Here is a 21,855-nt window from a genome sequence, read left to right on the forward strand (position 1 = left end):
TGAACCCTTTTGATCCAGTATGTGCGTGACGCATGTAGCTCTTCAGCCGTTAGTGCATTGGGGTGTTTTGTGTTCTTGCTCAACATACTGACGAAACGAAGTACCCAAGCTGTGACATGTAGCAATTTCCAGTATGAGCTATACCTCGAGATATCCAGTAGGGGTTCCGCTATAGTGATCGTGAGAACTTGTTGCGTCTTCCTGACTTCTGGCAACTGCGCGCAGGTGGGTGTTGGGTCACGTGGCCATGCGCCTCTGTCTTTGATGAGCCAGCGAGTACCATGCCACCATGTTGCTAAGGAGGCTAGCTGGTCTGTGTATACTCCTCGAGTGAGGTGATCTGCAGGGTTCTGATCTCCAGGACAGTGTCTCCATTGACTGGGGTTTACGTGATTATGTATTTCTGTCACGCGGTTGCAGACAAAGGTCTTCCACTTATTCGGATCGTTGCGAATCCATCCAAGTGCAACAGTAGAATCGCTCCACAGCTGAGTATTCTTGATGTCACAGCCAGTCTCTTGACAGAAGTAGTGAAGAAGGCGTGTACCAGCAAGTGCGGCTAGCAGCTCTAGTCTTGGTAGAGTTAACTTCTTCACGGGTGCTAGTCTGTTTTTGCTGCAGACAAGTTTTGTGACCGGAGTGTCGTTAAGCGTTGACTTCGTGTAGACGACAGCTCCGTATGCTCTCTCCGAAGCACCACAGAAGATGTGAAGCTCTGGTTCATGTCCTGGTCCCGTAATGCCCACCTTTCGAGGTAATGATACAACTCTCCGTCCATGTTCGGTGCGGTAAGAGTCGTGAAACTCTTGAAAAATAGTGTTATCTTTAATGGATAATTTTCGCTCTTGGTTATCCACAATTTCAATAGTTTCTAAGTCCCAGAACCGTCGCACGCTTTCATCAGTTATCTGATCCGTTGTGAGTGAGACATGATGGACCATTATTTGGTTGATCGTAGTGCCAGATCTACTTCCGCTGAGAATGTAACCGAAGATAGTAGGAAGAAGAACCAGTGATGTTGTTACTCTGATAGGTTCCTTCATTGTTACTATCTTCCAGTATGAATCCGCACCTATAAGTACCTCGATCGGAAGATCTTTGTCAAGGTCGTCACTCGGATCAGCCAGCTTCATCTTCTTTAGCGATGCTAGCGCTGTTATGTCTTGGGGTGCAGTTGGTTGAAAAGTGTAGGAGCTGTGACTTTCAAAGGCGATAATCGATACTTGAGCTCTGGTTGAGTAGCCCATAATGTCGAAACAAACCTTCCGTCTAATATCATACATAGTGGACGGCGATTCGAACGTGCTTATCTCAAGAGTCTTGCGATCAGTAACCTTAAGCTGCAGTGAATCAATCAGAGAATTGTGGATGAAGCTCGATTGACTCCCTGCATCCAGGATACAACGAGTTAGCTTGTTTCGGCCTGTCGGCCCCTTGATCCACACACGGGCCGTTTGCAGGTGTGTGAAATCGGACGTGATGACCCCTATCTTGCAAACGGAAGTGTGTTGACTGCTGCCCTCGGTACAAATGGATACATGGTGTGACCTTCGACATTTGTTGCAGGATGCCTTCCCCTTCTTAAAACAGTGTGTCTTGTTGTGCCCACGGCGTAGGCAAAGTAAGCACCGGTTTGTGGCTTTCAGTCTCTCGACTCTCACCTGGGGATCCTTCATCTGTTGACAATCCTGACCCCAGTGACCTCGGTTTTCGCAGTACACACAGAATGGGTCTGGTTGAGGTGTCTGCTTCCCCTTTTGTTCGTTTGGTTTTGTGTTTACGTGAAGAGTGGCTGCTGTGGGTAATGAAGAGGTCGTTAATGGGGCGTCACCCCGTATCTTTTGAGCGTTAAGAGCTCCTTCCACTTCTTCGTTAAGGAACGCCATTAGTCGGGTAGTGTCCCCTTCTTGTATGCCTAGTATTTTAGCGTGGACGAGCCAACGGCGACAGATGTCCTCTGGAAAGGCTCGTAATAGTTTGGGTGCTAAAATTCGACCATATGCGTAGACGTCTTCCCCTAGTGCTCTCAATGATTGTATCCGGCGATGGCATTCAATGTAGGTCGTGTTTAATACTTCAGGGGCCTCCGAAACTGCAACTTCGAGATTTTCCAAGTAATCGAGGTGAGACTGAATAATCCTGTTCTTATCACCATATCGTGCTATCAGAATTTGTTTTGTTCGTATGTGTCTGCCGTTATAGATATACCGTCTACAAGACGCCTTGGTTCTCCCTCTAAGTACCCACGGAGAAATACGTGTTTGTTTACGACGGACACCGACAAATGTTTGTCAATGGAGGACTCGAACTGCTCCCAGAATCCCGGCCATTCTTCCACGTTTCCTGAGAATGACTGCAGTTTAATGGTAGGAAGCTTTATCTCCGCTGTAGTCGTGGGTTGAACAAGGACACTCGGATACGTAGTGGTAGAGTCGGCCTCATTCCTCGCGCTTTTCTGTTTTATGAGGCCCGTGGCCTTTCTAATCGCCCGTTTGGAGTTGTCCAGATATTCTTCACAGGCTACCACGTCGTCTTCGTACTCCGCGTCATCGAGTAAATCTTGGATACTGTCATTTAACGCATTTAAGGACGCTAACGTTTCCTGTAGACGCTCGCGGATATGCTCTATTTCATCTAAGTCCGTGGATTGATTGAACGAATGAATCTGATTAATAAAACGCGTAGTGTTCGAACGTTGAGTTACTCGTCTACGTTTCAATTTCGTGAGCTGATTCGCTATACTGCCTTCCATAATGTCTCCTACTAGTAAATTAATTCTTCACTGATCTGAAAAGTATTACTCCTTGAAATATTCAGACAAAAAAATAAACATGTGAAATGATTGCGGCTCAACGTTACGTCATACACTATTGTCAATGAATGGTTGCCAGAGATGTCTTATTAAAAGTTAAAGATCATAGCTTAGTTACTCCCTTTTTACAACAGACGGCGCTAGTGTTCTACTCGAGTGTTGCGTGCATAGATCTCTTTGGAATAGAAGCCATTACGGATATTTTGACGTAGGTGGGGTTATATTTCTTGTTACGAGTAATATTGAAATTCCTTCAAACTTCTATGCATTAAATGTTCAGAAAAAATTACCAATCTACGGTCAACACTACGTATACTGTAATTGTGTTTCGTCTTATCTGTTGGTTTGAAGTTGTAGCTAGTTCTGCGTTGGTGATCCTTTCTTCTCCTCAGAGATGCGTAGATATGTCGAGATTTAAGTCGCTCAACATCCGTGTCCGTGATGTGAAAATCCTCTTCTCTCGTGTCGCGTTGAACTCGTAATAACCCGGAGGTTTCGGCCCCAAGATTTTGTGTGTTATAAATCGTAACTACTGAATTATAAGAGGACTTCACCGTCGTGTTCACAATATCACGTTTTATTATTATCAACAATACACACACATCACAGAGTAAAGAAGGCAACTATACATATACAAAGAATACATAGATATTTCGATGTTGACGTAACCAATGTCAATCCGCGACAACGAGGATTAATAAGGAAGATATCATTAACGGACCGTTTTTCGGTACAAGTCCCATCGGACTTAACTCAAGAGCGTGTGTGTGTAAAGCGTATTTCTTACAACTTGAAAACTACTGAAGATATTCGAACCAAACTTTGTATTTAGCATCCACCTGTACAAAGGTAGGTTTTAAAGGTCAATAACATTTCATGATCCCGAAATGGACTGGTGGTTTATACGGAATCGAAATGGTGATTTTACTCTTCCACAATATATACAGTACAAGACCAACCTGACTGGAAATCGACCAAACATGATGGAATTCCATCTCTAAAACTTTGTTTTCATGTGCATTCCTTCGTCAAGAGGATTAATAACTGAGATATCATGAATGATCAGGTTTGCAGGTTAAGTCCAGCGGACATAGCCCAAAAGGTGTTGTACGTGGAGCAGATTCCTTATCTATCCATATAAATAAAATTGTAACGACTGTGTGCCTCTACCTTAACTATTTTGGCGAAATTTTCGCACAGCTACCCGTTTAAGGGGTAATAATGACCATCTGCATATTTGTTTTGGTTCAGTTTCCTGAAAGTCCTAATTGTTACCCTCCTCGCCCCAAATCCAGATTGCGGCATAATCTGCCAGACGAAAAAGAAAATTGAAATTTGACAAAATTATACGTTTTAGCGTGTAACGGACGGAAAACTTCCAAGATCTTTAAATTTTTCCCTTTTTACCCCGAAGAATATCGAAATATGGAGGCAATTTTAATGGTGGTACAGACCTTCGGGAAGTCCTATCACATAACGGATTGCACAATCTCCGTTCAATTTGGAATGATCTACAACCTTGGTCTTATGAATTTTTGTCGTATCTGTATCCCTTTTACGTTTGATTTTTCTCTATTAATCGATGTTAAGTAAATTTGGACTTTTCAAATGCATAATTCATACTTTCAATCACTTATAGGAAATATAGAATCATCAACCTCTTCACGAAAATATGCGAGCCAAATGCTATGTATATAGCTGTCATATAATTATCCGAAAAGTAATGCAATGTGAGATAATCTTACAAAATCTTTACCCTGTTCAACGTTTCTAACTCAGTCTGACCCAAGAATAGATATCATAGGACCAGCCATTTAGGCCACTAAATCCGGCGTCTTATGGTACAATCCTTTGTCGATATGACGCACGTTTAGCAGCAGTTACTCTGTAAATGAAGGTCTGCAATATTGTAAACACGCATATACTTTCGTATGTCGATCTATATATATACACTTTGTAGCGACCGAGAAAGGGTGTGTCTGCTATTGTAATCAGTACTCCCACCACCGACTTTGACTGGCAGTAGGAATGGGGTCCTTCTCCAACTCCTGTGTAACTAGCATTAGTAAGGAAGGCCAACCATTGTAATGAATAGTTCACTTCTCGATTTGACTTGCAGAAGGCAAGGGAGCATGCAATTTTGTTTAAAACTCCCCTACCCGATTGTATTTGGCTGTAGGCCAGGGTGCCCGCGATTATAAACAAATGTACCCATCTAAAATATGACTGGCATCAGACATAGTGGCTTGCTATTTTGATGGAATCTCGCCAACTTGGTGTGAATGGCAGTAAGCTGGCTGGCAGTAGGAAAAGTGGCCTGACATTATAATGATAACTGCACAACTAAATTTAGACTGATAGTAGGGTAGTTGCCTGCTATTATAATAGAAACTGTTATCTGTCTGGAAGTAGGGAAGGGGGCTGCCATTGTAACGAAAACTCCCCAAATCGATTGTGACCGCGCAGTAGGCAATGGGTCCTGCAATTATAATGTAAACTTGCCAACTCGATTGTGAATGGCAGTAGGCAAGTGAGTCTGCCGTTACCATCACAAATACGTAAGAAACACTTTACACTGGAAACAACGTATGGGGACCTCCCCATGCTGTTTCTCGGATAACGCTAAGAGACGTGCAATTTTAAAAGAATCTCGTTTACTGCATGAAGAGTATTTACTTCGATATTCGAATACAATGTAGAATACCGTAGCGAAGCACGGTACATTTGCTAGTAACGTATAAAATGGCTGATTGGGACACAGCTGGCTGGAAATGTACTGGCGGACGACTTGGTCTTCATGGTACACTGTGAAGAATGCATGCAACCTTGGAGCTAGAAAATAGGTGCTGGGAGTATGATATGAAAATTAACATCTTGAAGACTAAATTGATGTCAATTCGGAAGAAACCCAGAGGAACCTCTTTTCACATAGCCAATAAACTGTAACCAGTGGGTCATTTTAACTGTTTAGATGTTTCTTCTGCCAGGAAGGTAGTATAATAAATGAAAACGAATTAAGGTGTAGCAAAGCCAATGCAGTGAGCTCGCAGTTGTGATCACGTTTTTAAAAGCGAGATAGACTGAGGGTTTCTTATTCATAAGTAGAAAGTAACAGACATGAGCGTATACAAACAGATAATGGTTCTGATGATAGTCATTTTTGTTTTCAAACATATTGACTTACAAAGAAGTCAGATGATATGGAGAAGAAGCAGTCACAAGGATGTATCACCAAGTTAGGCGTGACACATCTACAGTAAACACCAAATCAAAGGAATACGTCGTAATTACACTCAAAGTGTTGAAGGTACAGTCAAGTGAATCAGTGAGGGAAATATTTCGTATAAATTGTTAAATGTCCGGTCAAGAAGAATTCAAATTCATGCCTAGTTTCTTTCAGTTGAAATGTCATAATTTCATATTCTCATCTGTTTTATTGCAACAAGACTCACTATTTTTTAATATATTATTTAAAGAATATATTTGTTCTATCAAACGAATTCATAGTTTTATTTCAATGACAGTAAAATATCTTAACCTCAATATTAATGGGGAAACCGAACGCCAATCTCCTTTTCCCAGAACTTATATGGTATGTTGTCAAAAATATCAATCATCAATCAATACTGATCTGCATTTAGGGCAGTCGCCCAGGTGGCAGATTCCCTATCTGTTGCTTTCCTAGCCTTTTCCGAAATGATTTCAAAGAAATTGGAAATTTATTGAACATCTCCCTTGGTAAGTTATTCCAATCCCTAACTCCCCTTCCTATAAATGAATATTTGTCCCAGTTTGTCCTCTTGAATTCCAACTTTATCTTCATATTGTGATCTTTCCTACTTTTATAGACGCCATTCAAACCTATTCGTCTACTAATGTCATTCCACGCCATCTCTCCGCTGACAGCTCGGAACATACCACTTAGTCGAGCAGCTCTTCTTCTTTCTCTCAATTCTTCCCAACCCAAACATTGCAACATTTTTGTAACGCTACTCTTTTGTCGGAAATCACCCAGAACAAATCGAGCTGCTTTTCTTTGGATTTTTTCCAGTTCTTGAATCAGGTAATCCTGGTGAGGGTCCCATACACTGGAACCATACTCTAGTTGGGGTCTTACCAGAGACTTATATGCACTCTCCTTTACATCCTTACTACAACCCCTAAACACCCTCATAACCATGTGCAGAGATCGGTACCCTTTATTTACAATCCCATTTATGTGATTACCCCAGTGAAGATCTTTCCTTGTATTAACACCTAGATACTTACAATGATCCCCAAAAGGAACTTTCACCCCATCAACGCAGTAATTAAAACTGAGAGGACTTTTCCTATTTGTGAAACTCACAACCTGACTTTTAGCCCCGTTTATCAACATACCATCGCCTGCTGTCCATCTCACAACATTTTCGAGGTCACGTTGCAGTTGCTCACAATCTTGTAACTTATTTATCACTCTATAGAGAATAACATCATCCGCTAAAAGCCTTACCTCCGATTCCACTCCTTTACTCATATCATTTATATATATGAAAACATAAAGGTCCGATAACACTGCCCTGAGGAACTCCCCTCTCAACTATTACAGGGTCAGACAAAGCTTCACCTACTCTAACTCTCTGAGATCTATTTTCTAGAAATATAGCAACCCATTCAGTCACTCTTTTGTCTAGTCCAATTGTACTCATTTTTGCCAGTAGTCCCCCATGATCCACCCTATCAAATGCTTTAGACAGGTCAATCGCGATACAGTCCATTTGACCTCCAGAATCTTGCTGGAATCCTACAAGTTGAGCTTCAGTGGAATAACCTTTCCTAAAACCGAATTGCCTTCTATCGAACCAGTTATTAATTTCACAAACATGTCTAATATAATCAGAAAGAATGCCTTCCCAAAGCTTACATACAATGCATGTCAAACTTACTGGCCTGTAATTTTCAGCTTTATGTCTATCACCCTTTCCTTTATACACAGGGGCTACTATAGCAACTCTCCATTCATCTGGTATAGATCCTTCGGCCAAACAATAATCAAATAAGTACTTCAGATATGGTACTATATCCCAACCCATTGTCATTGGTATATCCCCAGAAATCTGATCAATTCCAGCCGCTTTTCTAGTTTTCAACTTTTGTATCTTATTGTAAATGTCATTGTTATCATATGTAAATTTTATTACTTCTTTGGCCTTAGTCTCTTCTTCTATCTCGACATTATCCTTGTAACCAACAATCTTTACATACTGCTGACTGAATACTTCTGCCTTTTGAAGATCCTCACATACACACTCCCCTTGTTCATTAATTATTCCTCGAATGTCCTTCTTGGAACCTGTTTCTGCCTTAAAATACCTATACATACCCTTCCATTTTTCACTAAAATTTGTATGACTGCCAATTATGCTTGCCATCATGTTGTCCTTAGCTGCCTTCTTTGCTAGATTCAATTTTCTGGTAAGTTCCTTCAATTTCTCCTTACTTCCATAGCCATTTCTAACTCTATTTCTTTCCAGTCTGCACCTCCTTCTTAGTCTCTTTATTTCTCTATTATAATAAGGTGGGTTTTTACCATTCCTTACCACCCTTAAAGGTACAAACTTGTTTTCGCATTCCTCAACAATTTCCTTAAACCCATCCCAGAGTCTGTTTACACCTTTATTTACCGTTTTCCACCGATCATAGTTACTTTTTAGAAACTGCCTCATTTCTGCTTTATCAGCCATATGGTACTGCCTAACAGTCTTACTTTTAAGACCTTCCTTTCTATCACATTTATTTTTAACTACCACAAAAACAGCTTCATGATCACTAATACCATCTATTACTTCAGTTTCCCTATAGAGCTCATCTGGTTTTATTAGCACCACATCCAGGATATTTTTCCGTCTGGTTGGTTCCATCGCTTTCTGAATCAGCTGTCCTTCCCATATTAACTTATTTGCCATTTGTTGGTCATGCTTCCTGTCGTTCGCATTTTCTTCCCAATTGACATCTGGCAAATTCAGATCTCCCGCTACAATCACATTTCTTTCCATGTCGTTTCCAACATAGCTGACTATCCTATCAAATAATTCCGAATCCGCATCAGTGCTACCCTTTCCCGATCTGTACACTCCAAATATATCAAGTTGCCTATTATCCTTAGAAATGAGCCTTACACCTAGAATTTCATGTGTCTCATCTTTAACTTTTTCGTAGCTTACAAATTCTTCTTTCACCAGAATGAAAACTCCCCCTCCCACCTTTCCTATCCTATCTCTACGATACACACTCCAGTGCCGTGAGAAAATTTCTGCATCCATTATATCATTTCTCAGCCATGATTCAACTCCTATTACAATATCTGGTAAATATATATCTATTAAATTACCTAATTCTGTTCCTTTCTTTACAATACTTCTACAGTTCAACACTAACAATTTTACGTCATCCCTACTTGATTTCCAGTTCCCTGTTCCCTTATCACCGCTCCCTAGGCCATCCCGTTTCCCTGAATGTACCTCCCTATTACCCTTCCAAACAAATTTCCTAACTTATACGTACCACTGCGGTTTAAATGAAGGCCATCCGAGCGCAGATCCCTATCTCCTAACCACCCATTAGGATCTAGAAATTTCACTTCCAGTTTCCCACATACCCACTCCATAGTCTCATTTAAATCCCCAATCACCCTCCAGTCAGTATCCCTCCTACACAGTATTCCACTAATAACAATCTCCGCTTTCTTAAATTTCACCCGTGCTGCATTTACCAGATCCCACACATCTCCAACTCTGTTGGTACTTATATCAGCTTGCCTTACGTTGTTGGTACCAACGTGAAACACTACCACCTTCTCCTTCCCCTCCTCCCACACCCTAGAGATAGTCAAGAGTCTCATTCTATTATTGCTGCACTGAGTGGTAGCTGGCGCCCTTCAAATAACTTATGTGTAAGTAAGCAGGAAACAAGTAAGTGTGAGTACAAGGTCCGACGAGTGTGTATTTTATTTAATAAATGTTAATTTTCAGATTTTTCATCTTAAATGCAGATATTCAGATTTTACGAGTTAAATACAGTTTTATATGTTTCAAAAGTTAGTCAGCGACTTAGGAAAGTCTCAAAGTGTCGACGCAAAGTGGGACACGAAAAAATTCAGAATTTGTTCTGAATGACAGCATATCATATGTTCATTTTGAGAAGAGTATGCATATTTAAGCCAACGGAAATTATTACCGGTAAATATTAGGAGTGTAAGTTTGTGATATATATTTGTATTTTGGGGATATGTCAAGAGATTTGAAGAGGGAAATTAATTTAAGATCGCGTACTATCACTAGTGAACCAAAGATGGACAAGGAAGACAATAACAAGTCATGTGACGACGAGGTCATTGCTTCTGCCAACATCCAAAGTGAAATTCAGAGTAGGGAGCTGGTGAATACGATGGAAGCTTCTGAGGTAATTCAGGAAAGTGCAGAAATTGAGAAGCACACTGGAACTCAAAAAGAAATCGCGGGGGGAATGAACCAAGATATTCTAAATTTGCTGATGGCCAAATTTACCGAGATCAGTAATGATAATAAGAAAGAGATGAAAGAATTTTTTAGTAGTAGTAGTAGTAGTGAAAATAATAAAGAGATAAAAGAATTAATTAGTACTAATAATGAAAATTGTAATAAACAGATTAACTCTCTAAGTAGTAAAATGGAACAAATAATTAGTAGTAACGAAAATAGTAAGAAAGAGATAAGTAATAAAATAGAAGAAATGATTGGTATTAGTAATGAAAATAATAAGAAACAGATGGAAGAATTAATTGGCAGTAATAAAGAAAATTTTAATGTGATCAATGAGAAAATAGATGGGTTAAGTGAATCACTAAATTCTAAAATAGATACTAAGATAATAGAGGTAACTAATCAGATATCTAATTTAGAAAATAAGGTAAATAAAGAGTGTGTTGACCTTAGAGGTGAAATGGAGTCGAATCGGAGCGATCTTCATACTCAAATTGAGCATGTCAAAGAAACATGTACAGAGAATATCAAAGAGTTAAGTAATAAGGTGTTTAGTAATCGGGAAGAAATCAGTGAGATGGTTGAAAAACGATTGGACAAGATCCATAATGCGGTGGTGCAAGATACGAGGGAATGTGTCAGTAAGGTAGAAACGTTTGAAAAAGAGCTTGGGCAGGTCAGAGAACTAAAGAACAAACAAGAAACTTTGTCGCAGAAGGTTACAGAGAAAGAGGAAAAATTACAGGAAGAATTGAGAATAATGAAAGAGAATGCGGAGAGAGTGGCAAAGAAAAAGTTTTGAATTGCCAGAAGGTACTACGGCAAGAAATGAGAGAAGGTCAGATTACCAGAGAAATAATAGTAACGAGTGGTTTATACAATAGGGACCAAGATTTGCCTAAGTTTACTGGAAAACAATTTAATCCTATGGAATTTGTAACATTAGTTGAGAAAAGGTTTGCAAATAAGTTGAGGGATAATATTATCGAATGGGAATACGTGTTAGAGATCTTGTCTAATTCCTTCATCGGTGAAAGTAAAACCTGGTTTCAAGTGTACCGCAATAATATGTGTAATTTTGAAGAATTTAAAAAGAAGTTCATTAATAAGTTTTGGGATGAGAATGTCCAGGGTCGTGAGAGAGAACGGATTATGTTTGGTAAATATAGACACCAGGAGGGAGTGTCTATGACAGAATACTTTCTGGCACACGTGCTCATCTGGAAAAATCTTAATAGTATTGGTTCAGAAGTTGATATCGTAAGGATTATGTTAAAACATTATTCTGATAGGATTAGGGAAGCTGCGTGCATGCAGGAAGTCAGTACTATCAAAGAAATGGAGGTATTGTTAGATAGTTTTGATTCTCTGAATAGTAGCATAGGTGGTAGTCGACCGCAAAGTAGAACAGTAGAGGGAGTGGGAAACAGGTCAGATAATTGTCAGAGGAGAGGTAACAATTATGATCAGACGAGGGCTAATAGGAATTTCAATAGTGATAGAGGTCAGCAGAGTTACCCGAGACAATCCGACAATGGGAGGCGTGGGGATTTTAGTCATAGAGATGAAAATAGGCCTATCACGAGTGTTATTCAGGATCCATCATTGAGCCGGCGCACTTTAAACTCTCAGCGGACTGCATAAACAGGTCACGTGAACAGTCCGAAGGTAAAAGTTGTCAAAAACAGATAGGTAGTGTAGATAATTGTGTAGTAAAAGTAGATTTAAGAGAACAACGTGATTGTGACCTAAGTAGTGATAAGTCAAATGTTTTAAGTGATGACATAGTCATAGATAATAAAGTAAGAAATAGTAGTATTAATCTAGATATAAGGAGTGATCTATTAAGTGATGTAAGTAGTTATGATACTGAGGATATAAGTAGTGAGGTAGTGACTCCGACGATAGAAATTATTATATGGAGAAGAAAAGTGAAGGGAATTATTAGACTCTGGTAGTGAAAGGTCATGTATTAGCTCCAAGCTTTACGAGGAAATTCTGAAAGAAAGTCAGAATATAACAGAGATTCCTGTGAGGCAAACCTTCATTATAACAGCGGTGGGTAGCAAGTCACAGAGAGTAAATAAAACGATAGCGGTACCAATTACGATTGAAAATGAATGTAACTTTCAACCATGCCTTGTTGTGCCAAATCTGGTGTATTCAGTTATTTTAGGAGCTGACTGGCGTACAAATCATGGGGCTAGATTAGACTTTGATTCGGGTAGTGTGTGTTTGTCCTGGGGGAAAACTAGCAAACAAGTATTTGTGAAGTATGGAGGGTCTGAGGTAAGTGTTGATAACGTGTGTTCTGGTAAAGGTATTAGGGAGGTGAGTGAAGGTGTTCCTAGTGAGAGGAGATGTTTTGACGTGTGTCACTTGTGCATAAGACAGGATCCAAGGGATAGTCTGTATGAGACAGTGGCGAGAAGTAATTTGAGTGAATTACAGGAGGAGCAGTTGTGTTCGATGTTAGGTGAGCATCGAGATGTATTTAGTGATAAGCCAGGAAGAACACATGTATATGAACACAAGTTTGTTGTACATGACCATTCATCATTTGTGGGACCTAAGTACCCCATTCCACTTAAATATGCTAGTGCTGTCGAAGAACAGATAAACGTTATGCTGGATTACGGAATAATTGAACCATCTTGTAGCCATAGTATTAATCCTTTAATTATCGTTGCCAAGAAGGATGGGTCAGTCAGGCTGTGTATTGACGCCAGGCTTATGAATCAGAGGATTGAGGCAGACCAACAGAGGCCTGAAACAGTGGAAGAACTCATTCAGCGTTTTGAAGGGAAAACATGGTTTTCTATCATGGATTTGTCTTCTTCATTTTGGCAAATTCCCCTCAGAAGAGAGGATAGACCTCTCACTGCTTTCGCATATAAGAACTGTTTGTATCAATTTGCAAGAGTCCCTTTTGGTACAAAAACGTCTTCGGCAGCGTTGATTCGTGCTATGTCTAGAGTTTTAGGTCGGGATACAGGGGATTTTGTTACAATGTACATTGATGACGTAGTAATAGCATCTCACACTTTTGAAGAACACATGGAACATTTGAACATAGTCTTACAGAAAGTTAGAGAGGGATGCTTCACATTAAAACTGGATAAGTCAACATTTTGCACACAACAGATTACATTTTTGGGGCACACTGTATCTGCACAGGGGGTAAAACCAGAACAAACGAGATTAGAGAAGATTAAAAACACGAGCACTCCACATAATGGTAAATAGTTAAAATCATTTTTAGGGGTTTGTAATTATTTTAGACGTTTTGTCATCCAATATGCAGCGTTGTTAGAGCCATTCAGAGGCTTATTGAGAGGTGGAGCTAAATGGAAGTGGACAGTTGAACATGATGAGGCATTTCTTAGGCTGAAGGAAGGTTTTAATGATGCCGTTATGTTAAAATACCCTATGCCTGATCGCGAGTTCGTACTCATGACCGATGCATCGGAAAAGGACATTTCCGGATGTTTGTGTCAGAGGGATGACGAAGGAAATTTGGGTATTGTTTCTTTGGCGAGTCGGGGACTCAACTTGACTGAAAAAAGTATACCATCACGGAAATTGAGTTCTTGGCTATTATCTATTCATTAAGCAAATTTAGGATGTATGTATTAGGGAATAAGTTTGAGATATGGACAGATCATCAGGCATTAGTATTTATTAAAACATGTAAGTTAACAAGTAATAGAATAACAAGGTCGATTTTAGCTATCAGTGAATATGACTTCACTATTCGACATATTAAAGGTAAAGATAATGTCTTAGCCGATTTCCTCAGTAGGAATTTATCAGGTAATACTGGGTCAAGGTATGTAGATATAAGAGAAGGAATACTGGTATGTGTGGGTAATGTGACGGACAACATGACAGAACGAGATCGGTTACGTCATCTCATGGTGGAACAGGAGATGGACGATGAGATGAATGCTATACTGACCTGGTTAAGAGATAAGGAGGCAGATGTTGTTGTGAAGAAAGGTAAACATGAGTACAAACTAAGTAGTGGTTTTCTGTCAAGGAAGTGTCATTCTGAGCAATATTAATAATTACTATTCGAGCGACGGGCGATTTGTACATGTTTTAGAGCTAAAATCATATTATCATAATATAACAATATTACTTTCAAATCCACCTTCAAACGCACTACTTTTTCAATGCAAGATCCATTTAATTTTTTTTATTGTAATCCATCTCTTACTTGATCATAAGCTGCACCTTGACCTTAATTAATTTAATACTAACAACCATCTTGAACCAATTCTTACTATTCATACGTTAAAGTTTGTGTACCAAAGTCATTACAGGAAGACATGATTTGGTATTATCACAAAGAACTCGGTCATTTTGGGGCAAACACGGTTCTTTATGCTATTCAAGGGAATTTTGTGTGGAAGAATATGGAAAGGAGTATTAGGAAATTACTTGCGACCTGTGATCTATGTCAACGTAGTAAGCATCCTAACAGGACGTTAGAGGGCCCACGGCAAGCCGTCATTGTAGACAAGCCCGGCCAACTTATATGCGTAGATCTGTTCGGGCAACTAGTAGAATCTCGGTATGGATACCGGTATGTGTTCGTTTTGATTGATGCCTTCAGCAAATATGTCAAAATGTATCCCCTGAGAAAAGCTACGGGAAGGGGTTGCCACTCAGAATATTATTAGATCACGGCAGTCAGTTCAGTTCAAAGGTATGGACTACCAAGTTGAAAGAACTGGGTGTTAAGGCCATATATTCGTCTATTCGATACCCACAAGGTAATATGGTCGAGCGGGTCATCAGAGAGATCGGGAGAATATTCAGAGCATACGTACATGATAAGCACAGTTCGTGGTTTTCACGACTGGGTGATGTAGAACGATAGTGTAACACTACTGTACACGAGTCTACGGGATGTACGCCGTATGAAATTCATTTTGGTAGGAAACCAACCGATCATATTGCAAGTATTCTAGGCTTAGACTTGAGAGAGGGAAGATCTAAGGATTATTATATCCAGCTGGCCAGGGAAAATTTAATCAAAGCAGGCAATAAACGTATTCGCCAGCAGAAAAGGGCAAAATTGGACGAATTCAATTTGGGTGACAAGGTGCTACTCAGAGTTCCATTCCCATCATCTGCAGAGGCGGGAAATATGTCTAAATTCTTTCTTTTGTATCAGGGGTATTTCACTATTCTGAACCGTATCGGGAAGTGTGCATATTCCTTAAAAGATCAGGAAGGGAAGATTGTCGGTACTTACAACATTAAGAATTTAAAGAAGTACTTCACGTGAGATTTGTTGAGATAAGAATAAGATGATTAATTTTTGTAAGAAACTGGCAAAATAAAACTAACATCTGCGATTTGCGTGTGAACCAAGTGTCGTATTGGTGTATTGGAAGAATAAGTGCTACATTGTCATGTGTTGTGTGGCAAAAGGCGGAGAACAAGACATTGAACAGTTATCTGCGATAACAATATGCGTGAAAAGTTCTCATATAAGTGAATTTTCACAAAATATTTTGATATGTTAAAAAAAGGAGAATAATGTTGTATATTGATTGAAAATTATTTGTGTGTGTTAAATTAAGGGCTATGCTCTTGTGTATTGTATGAGAATGGGACACTGGACAGTTATCTGCGATGACAATGTGCGAGAAAATTCTCATACCTTTGATAGTTTATAAAATGTATGGATGTTGAAAAAGAAAATTATTGTTGTATACTCATTTAAAGTGTTTATATGTGTCAGTGTTATATTTATATTATGTTGTTCATAAATCAATCGATTCTTTGTTCTTCGATTTATTTATGACGGAGGCGAATTGTAACGGTTCAAATCCCGTTACAAGGTGATATCTGTATTTTTATTATTGTATGATTTTATCTGTATTTTATTATTATTATTATTATTATTATTGTTATGTCAGTATTATTATTATTTTATCTGTGATATTATTACTATTATTGTAATTATCAGACTTATTCAATTCTATTTTGCAATGCCTGTTGCTTGCAAGATTGTACTTAGATGTATGCATATATACGTATATGTAGATTATCATTAAATACCTGTACAGTGAGAGTTTCGATGTATCAGATGTGGAAGTGACGTTGTTATATTGCTATACCACTGGGGATTCTGCCAAGTCATCGCCACTTCAAGGCTACGTCATCGTATTTATTTAGCAATGCGCTCAGACGGTCGGCCGCCCCGGGCTATTTCACAACTGTATGTAATATTTGCCGCGTTGTGGGAGTATGTCATTGTTATTTCTGGAGATTGCGTAGGTGTGTCAACCAGTGGTTATAAATACGAGGACCAGCGCCTTAGAGCGTCAGTCTACGGGAAGGAGAGGCCTCAGTCGGTCATAAGTCATTAGTTAAACGGAAGCTGAACAGTGAAGTAGTCTACTAGATGAAGAGGCCTCAGTCGGTCAGTCAACGAGTGTGAACGAGAGATGGAGAAGACTCAGTGAGCCATTAATCAATGGTCATTGGGAGAGTGAGGCCAAAGTTGGTCCGTCACTTAGTGGAAGACACGGACGCAAGGAGTCAGAGAGGGCAACCCTGGACCTGCCAAGAGGTAATACCATATTGACTTACAAAGAAGTCAGATGATATGGAGAAGAAGCAGTCACAAGGATGTATCACCAAGTTAGGCGTGACACATCTACAGTAAACACCAAATCAAAGGAATACGTCGTATTTACACTCAAAGTGTTGAAGGTACAGTCAAGTGAATCAGTGAGGGAAATATTTCGTATAAATTGTTAAATGTCCGGTCAAGAAGAATTCAAATTCATGCCTAGTTTCTTTCAGTTGCAATGTCATAATTTCATATTCTCATCTGTTTTATTGCAACAAGACTCACTATTTTTTTATATATTATTTAAAGAATATATTTTGTTCTATCAAACGAATTCATAGTTTTATTTCAATGACAGTAAAATATCTTAACCTCAATATTAATGGGGGAACCGAACGCCAATCTCCTTTTCCCAGAACTTATATGGTAAGTTGTCAAAAGTAAGCTTATTACCCCACACCCTAGAGATAGTCAAGAGTCTCATTCTATTATTGCTGCACTGAGTGGTAGCTGGCGCCCTTCAAATAACGTATGTGTAAGTAAGCAGGTAACAAGTAAGTGTGATCACAAGGTCCGACGAGTGTGTATTTTATTTAATAAATGTTAATTTTCAGATTTTTCATCTTAAATGCAGATATTCAGATTTTACGAGTTAAATGCAGTTTTATATGTTTCAAAAGTTAGTCAGCGACTTAGGAAAGTCTCACTAGTTAACCCTCCTCTCTGAACAACTAGAATGGAAATAAGAAAATGAACGAAAACTATTTATTCAACGAAGGAATTTGATAAAAAATGTTTTTAAAATAATTATTTTACTAAGCCGAAATGGACACAAACACATCAAAGTACGTTCTCTGAGTAACGACACACTTAAAATGTGGGCCTAGGCCTAAATGTGCTTGATTAAATCACCCTCATGAATAAACTGAATGACGAGATCAGACGAGATGCGCTGTAATGAATTCGAGTGTGTCATGTAGGAGAAGTTCCGACTTAGGCAAGAGAGAGTGTTGCATTCGGTGAGGATGTAGGCCACGGTGAATTCGGCACTACAAGGACACACTGAAAAGGGAGGGGACGGATTTCCCTCTGTAGGATGTAAAAATACGTAGATATTTCATGGACTGTTCAAAACTACTGCCTCTCTCCGTGAAGACCGGAAGGAGGACCGCCACACGGCAGTTGTCTTTTTAATTGCTCTCACCTTGTTGGAAATTAGGGTAGCTAACAACTCCGATTCTCAGGACGCCAAGATGGTTTGACGTAGCAGAGAACAAACAGATTTAGGAGTTAAAATGACCGCTTATTTTGCATGGTGATCGGCAAGTTCGTTCCCCGTAATGCCCATGTGACTTCGAAACCAGACAGCATCAGATATGAGGGTATAACATATAGTCGCTGGTACAAACAGATGGTGGTAGTAGTGATGGTGATGCTAGTAATTTTGGTCTTAAAATTGTTAGGTGCACAATCTGGCGAGAACGTCATGAATACGCTGCACCAGTGGGTGTTACGGGATACAGATATCTGTAGATTGAAAGTAACAAGTCGGTACAATGAGAAAGTGGCCTTGTTCGTGATTCAGTGCAAACTGCAAAGCTCTTAAGATGATGAAGAGGTCCGCAGTATACAAGCTACAGTTACTAGAAAATGATAGCCTGGTTGTATCATCATTGGGGATGAATGAGCATCCAACATTTTCTCGTATCTCAGAACCGTCCGCGAAGACATGTCGTGCGTTCGGATACTGGTGAACGCAGTCCTCGAAATGCCTCCGATGAACAGAGGCAGCCGTGTTTTCCTTAGGTTCACGGAGTAGATCTAGCCATACACCCCATCTCGGAATTCACCATGGGGATATCTTGCTAAGGGGTCAGCTGAAAACAACCGTCGACAGTCACATCCAACTCTCGACGCAAGCTATCAATTCGAATCAAACCAATCGTGTGGGACTCGGCCGATTTTCGTATCTCTGCTGGTGCTGGGTATATTAGAGTCATTGGAAGCTTAGATGTAAAGGCATTTCATGAATTTTGGCAGTCTACGTTAGGAGAATCTGCTGCAGGCTTTTTCGTAAAGATGGAACTCCCGATTCAGCGAGTAGGCTGTGAATCAGTGTGGCATTCAGTAAAGATCCTTGAACGTAATATTGATAGTATGCCCTCTCTATTCGAACTTTTAATATGCGGAGCGGCATAAAATTCTCAATAAACATCGTCAGGTTTCCCCGAAATCCCCATTGGTGCAGGATGGAGATAATCCCATAAAACCAAAACCAAAAACCTTGGCGTAACAGCCCCAAAGATCTATGGTCTACCAAGCCTGTAGATAATGGGGTGTCGTGCAGTCGACACGACGAATCCTCTAGGCCGTTTTTCTCTGCTTTGTGGACCGGTACCGCTATCTCACAGTCAGATATCTCCACAATTGTAATCACGTAGGCTGAGTGGACCTCGAACCAGCCCTCAGATACATATAAAAGCCGGGAATCGAACCTCGAGCCTCCGTGTAAGAGGCGAGTACGCTACCCGTACACCACGGGGCCGGCTGAGATAATCCCACACCGCCAGACAGTGTCGTAAGCCTTTTCCAGGCCTAAACTAGAAAACACGGCTATAAGTGCTCCTTCCGAAGAAAAGGCTTCATTTTCACAACAGGCAATTCTGGGGTTGTACCTTAATTAAGACCACGCCCGCTTCCTTCCCATTCAAAAGGCCTTTCCTATCCGCCGTCGCCATAAGACCTATCTGTGTCGGTGCGACGTAAAGCAAATAGCAACGAGTTAGGAGACCTCTCTCTCTGAGATGGTTCGAGGCAGATTGCATGCTGCATAAGCGTAACGATTTTGACACGAACCTAATGATCGCAACACATGTTAAACTTACAGCAAACACAGAGCAGCGTATGACAAGTAAATGATTAGAAAATGATTAGGAAAGGACAAGTATATATTGGTCCTTCCTTGGCCTGCCTGCTCGTCAGACATGTTTTCCTACTGAAAACATACAGAATGTGGTCGGTCGACAACTAGCCCATCGAAGGTCCTATATCAGCCAGTATCAAATGAACTCTGAACTAGCATACAGGCAGTCTGACAGTCATATCCACAGGAAGACATCCGAAGTCATTTTGATTCAGTGCCGCGATGTGTAACAGCTCATGAAGGTTTCACAAAATACTCATATTTTCATAATTTATTATTGTCAATATAATTTAAAATAAATTGATGTCTGTTCTTGCCACTTCTTCGCAGTGCTGGTATTTTTATAAATGTGAGTGTTTAAGTCTCATATTAATATTAGAACCGACTGCAAGGGTGAGATTTACACAATTAAATAAGGTCAAGGGTATTGTGTCTGTGAAATATAATGTGTTATACTTCACTCAAGTGCCACTAGTGACGTGCAAAGTGCGCGCTGACTATGTATAAATAGATCACATTAAACGGGCGCATCGTAAGGAGGCACGCTGCCAGGACAAAGTTGAGGCAGGCTAGAAATGAAGGTAGCATTGTATTATAGATATACTCCGCTTCTTGCAGGAACTAGCATTCACTGCGGTACGGTTAACAACCTGACGACAAGCTATATTTTTGTCACTTTCAAACCAACAGGAATAATCTCGTGCATGAAGTCCAATTCCTTGTCATCATCACTGGCTTCTCACCAAGACGGACACAGTTCGAATCACGTCCAGTGCATGTGAAATTTTAGAAACGAAAAATCACGTCGGTGGTTTGAATTCACTGAAGAGCCTCATAAAACTACAAGCTCGCTACTTTTGATTCTTGTGAGTTTCTACAACTCATGTAGTCAGCACCGTAGTGTACAGGTAACGTGCTTGTCTCTTACCCGGAGACCTCAGATCTATTGACAACGATAATATCGAGCAATATGGGGAAGAAAATCTAAATAAAATAAAAGAACGCTTGTTCCCTGTACTAAGTTGAAAGGATATAGATGAAGAGTTATTCTCTACATTATAACTTGACTGAAGACTAGTTAATTCCAGTACTTTAAAAGGTAAAGTTAATTTTCACGAAGTATTTCCAGAAATGATAGTATGTAACTACCCCGCTGAAATTCTAGAATGGTTATCAGATGGATTATAGAATATATGCAGTTTAGTTTCGTTAATTTCTTTAAAATTTTGATTTGTCAGGAACATGTCTTGTCCTGAAGATAAAATAGCTCGTTGTTCATGACCGAGAAGAAGATTTCTCGGTATTATTACAATCCATTCTACTTTATATTATTATTATTATCATTACTATTATTATTATTTTCTTCCAGTCTACTCTATTCTATTTTATTCTATCCTACACTATTCTAATTCGTACAGCCTATAATGTTCCATGATATTCTCTTCTATTTATTCTACTCAACTCCATTTTGTTCTATTTTATTCTATTCTAATCTATTTCATTTTATTCTACGTATTTGTGAAAATCATCTGCAATGATTAACTTCATGTACAGTTAAAAACTAAAATAAATTATCCTATGGAACGGTCCACCAAAGAGGATTAAGGAATGTCAGGAACAGAACATCATTCATATACGAATCTCACTCACGGTATTCCAGAGTAGATGACAGTAGTGAGCTCCCAGTGATAAGTCACCAAGAACCGTAGCAGAGTTGATGCCAGACCTAGCGCCGCTAACACTGCCATGAACGAACGAGAATTCCTCCAGAGCAAGGTGACGATGAACGGAGAGACGAGAAAGAGCTGCATATCGATGCCCACGTGATGAGTATGGGTCAAACACTGTGGAAAAATATCACTATCGTTATGTAACAGTTTCTCTCTCAATTTTAACAGTTCATACTATACCTAGGAAGATTTTAGGTCACTACAGTACCAGGAATCAAGGGATAGGAAAGAGGAGCAACTATCTAGGGCGTAGTAAGGCCCATCTTTTCAATGTTTACATAGATCAAGTGGTTAACAAA

At 39.7% G+C, this 21,855-nt stretch overlaps 1 protein-coding gene across 1 annotated transcript in view; it reads right to left on the bottom strand.

The window, feature by feature from the left end:
- LOC136866715 (nose resistant to fluoxetine protein 6-like) overlaps nucleotides 1-21,855 on the bottom strand; it is a 210,098-nt gene that overhangs the window by 43,421 nt on the left and 144,822 nt on the right. The window contains exon 8 of the mRNA XM_068226819.1: nucleotides 21,477-21,670. Coding sequence (XP_068082920.1) covers nucleotides 21,477-21,670 — 194 coding nt within the window. The remainder of the gene's footprint in view (nucleotides 1-21,476; nucleotides 21,671-21,855) is intronic.

The sequence above is a fragment of the Anabrus simplex genome, chromosome 3 (genome assembly GCF_040414725.1).
Source record: "Anabrus simplex isolate iqAnaSimp1 chromosome 3, ASM4041472v1, whole genome shotgun sequence".
NCBI classification, from domain to species: domain Eukaryota; kingdom Metazoa; phylum Arthropoda; class Insecta; order Orthoptera; family Tettigoniidae; genus Anabrus; species Anabrus simplex.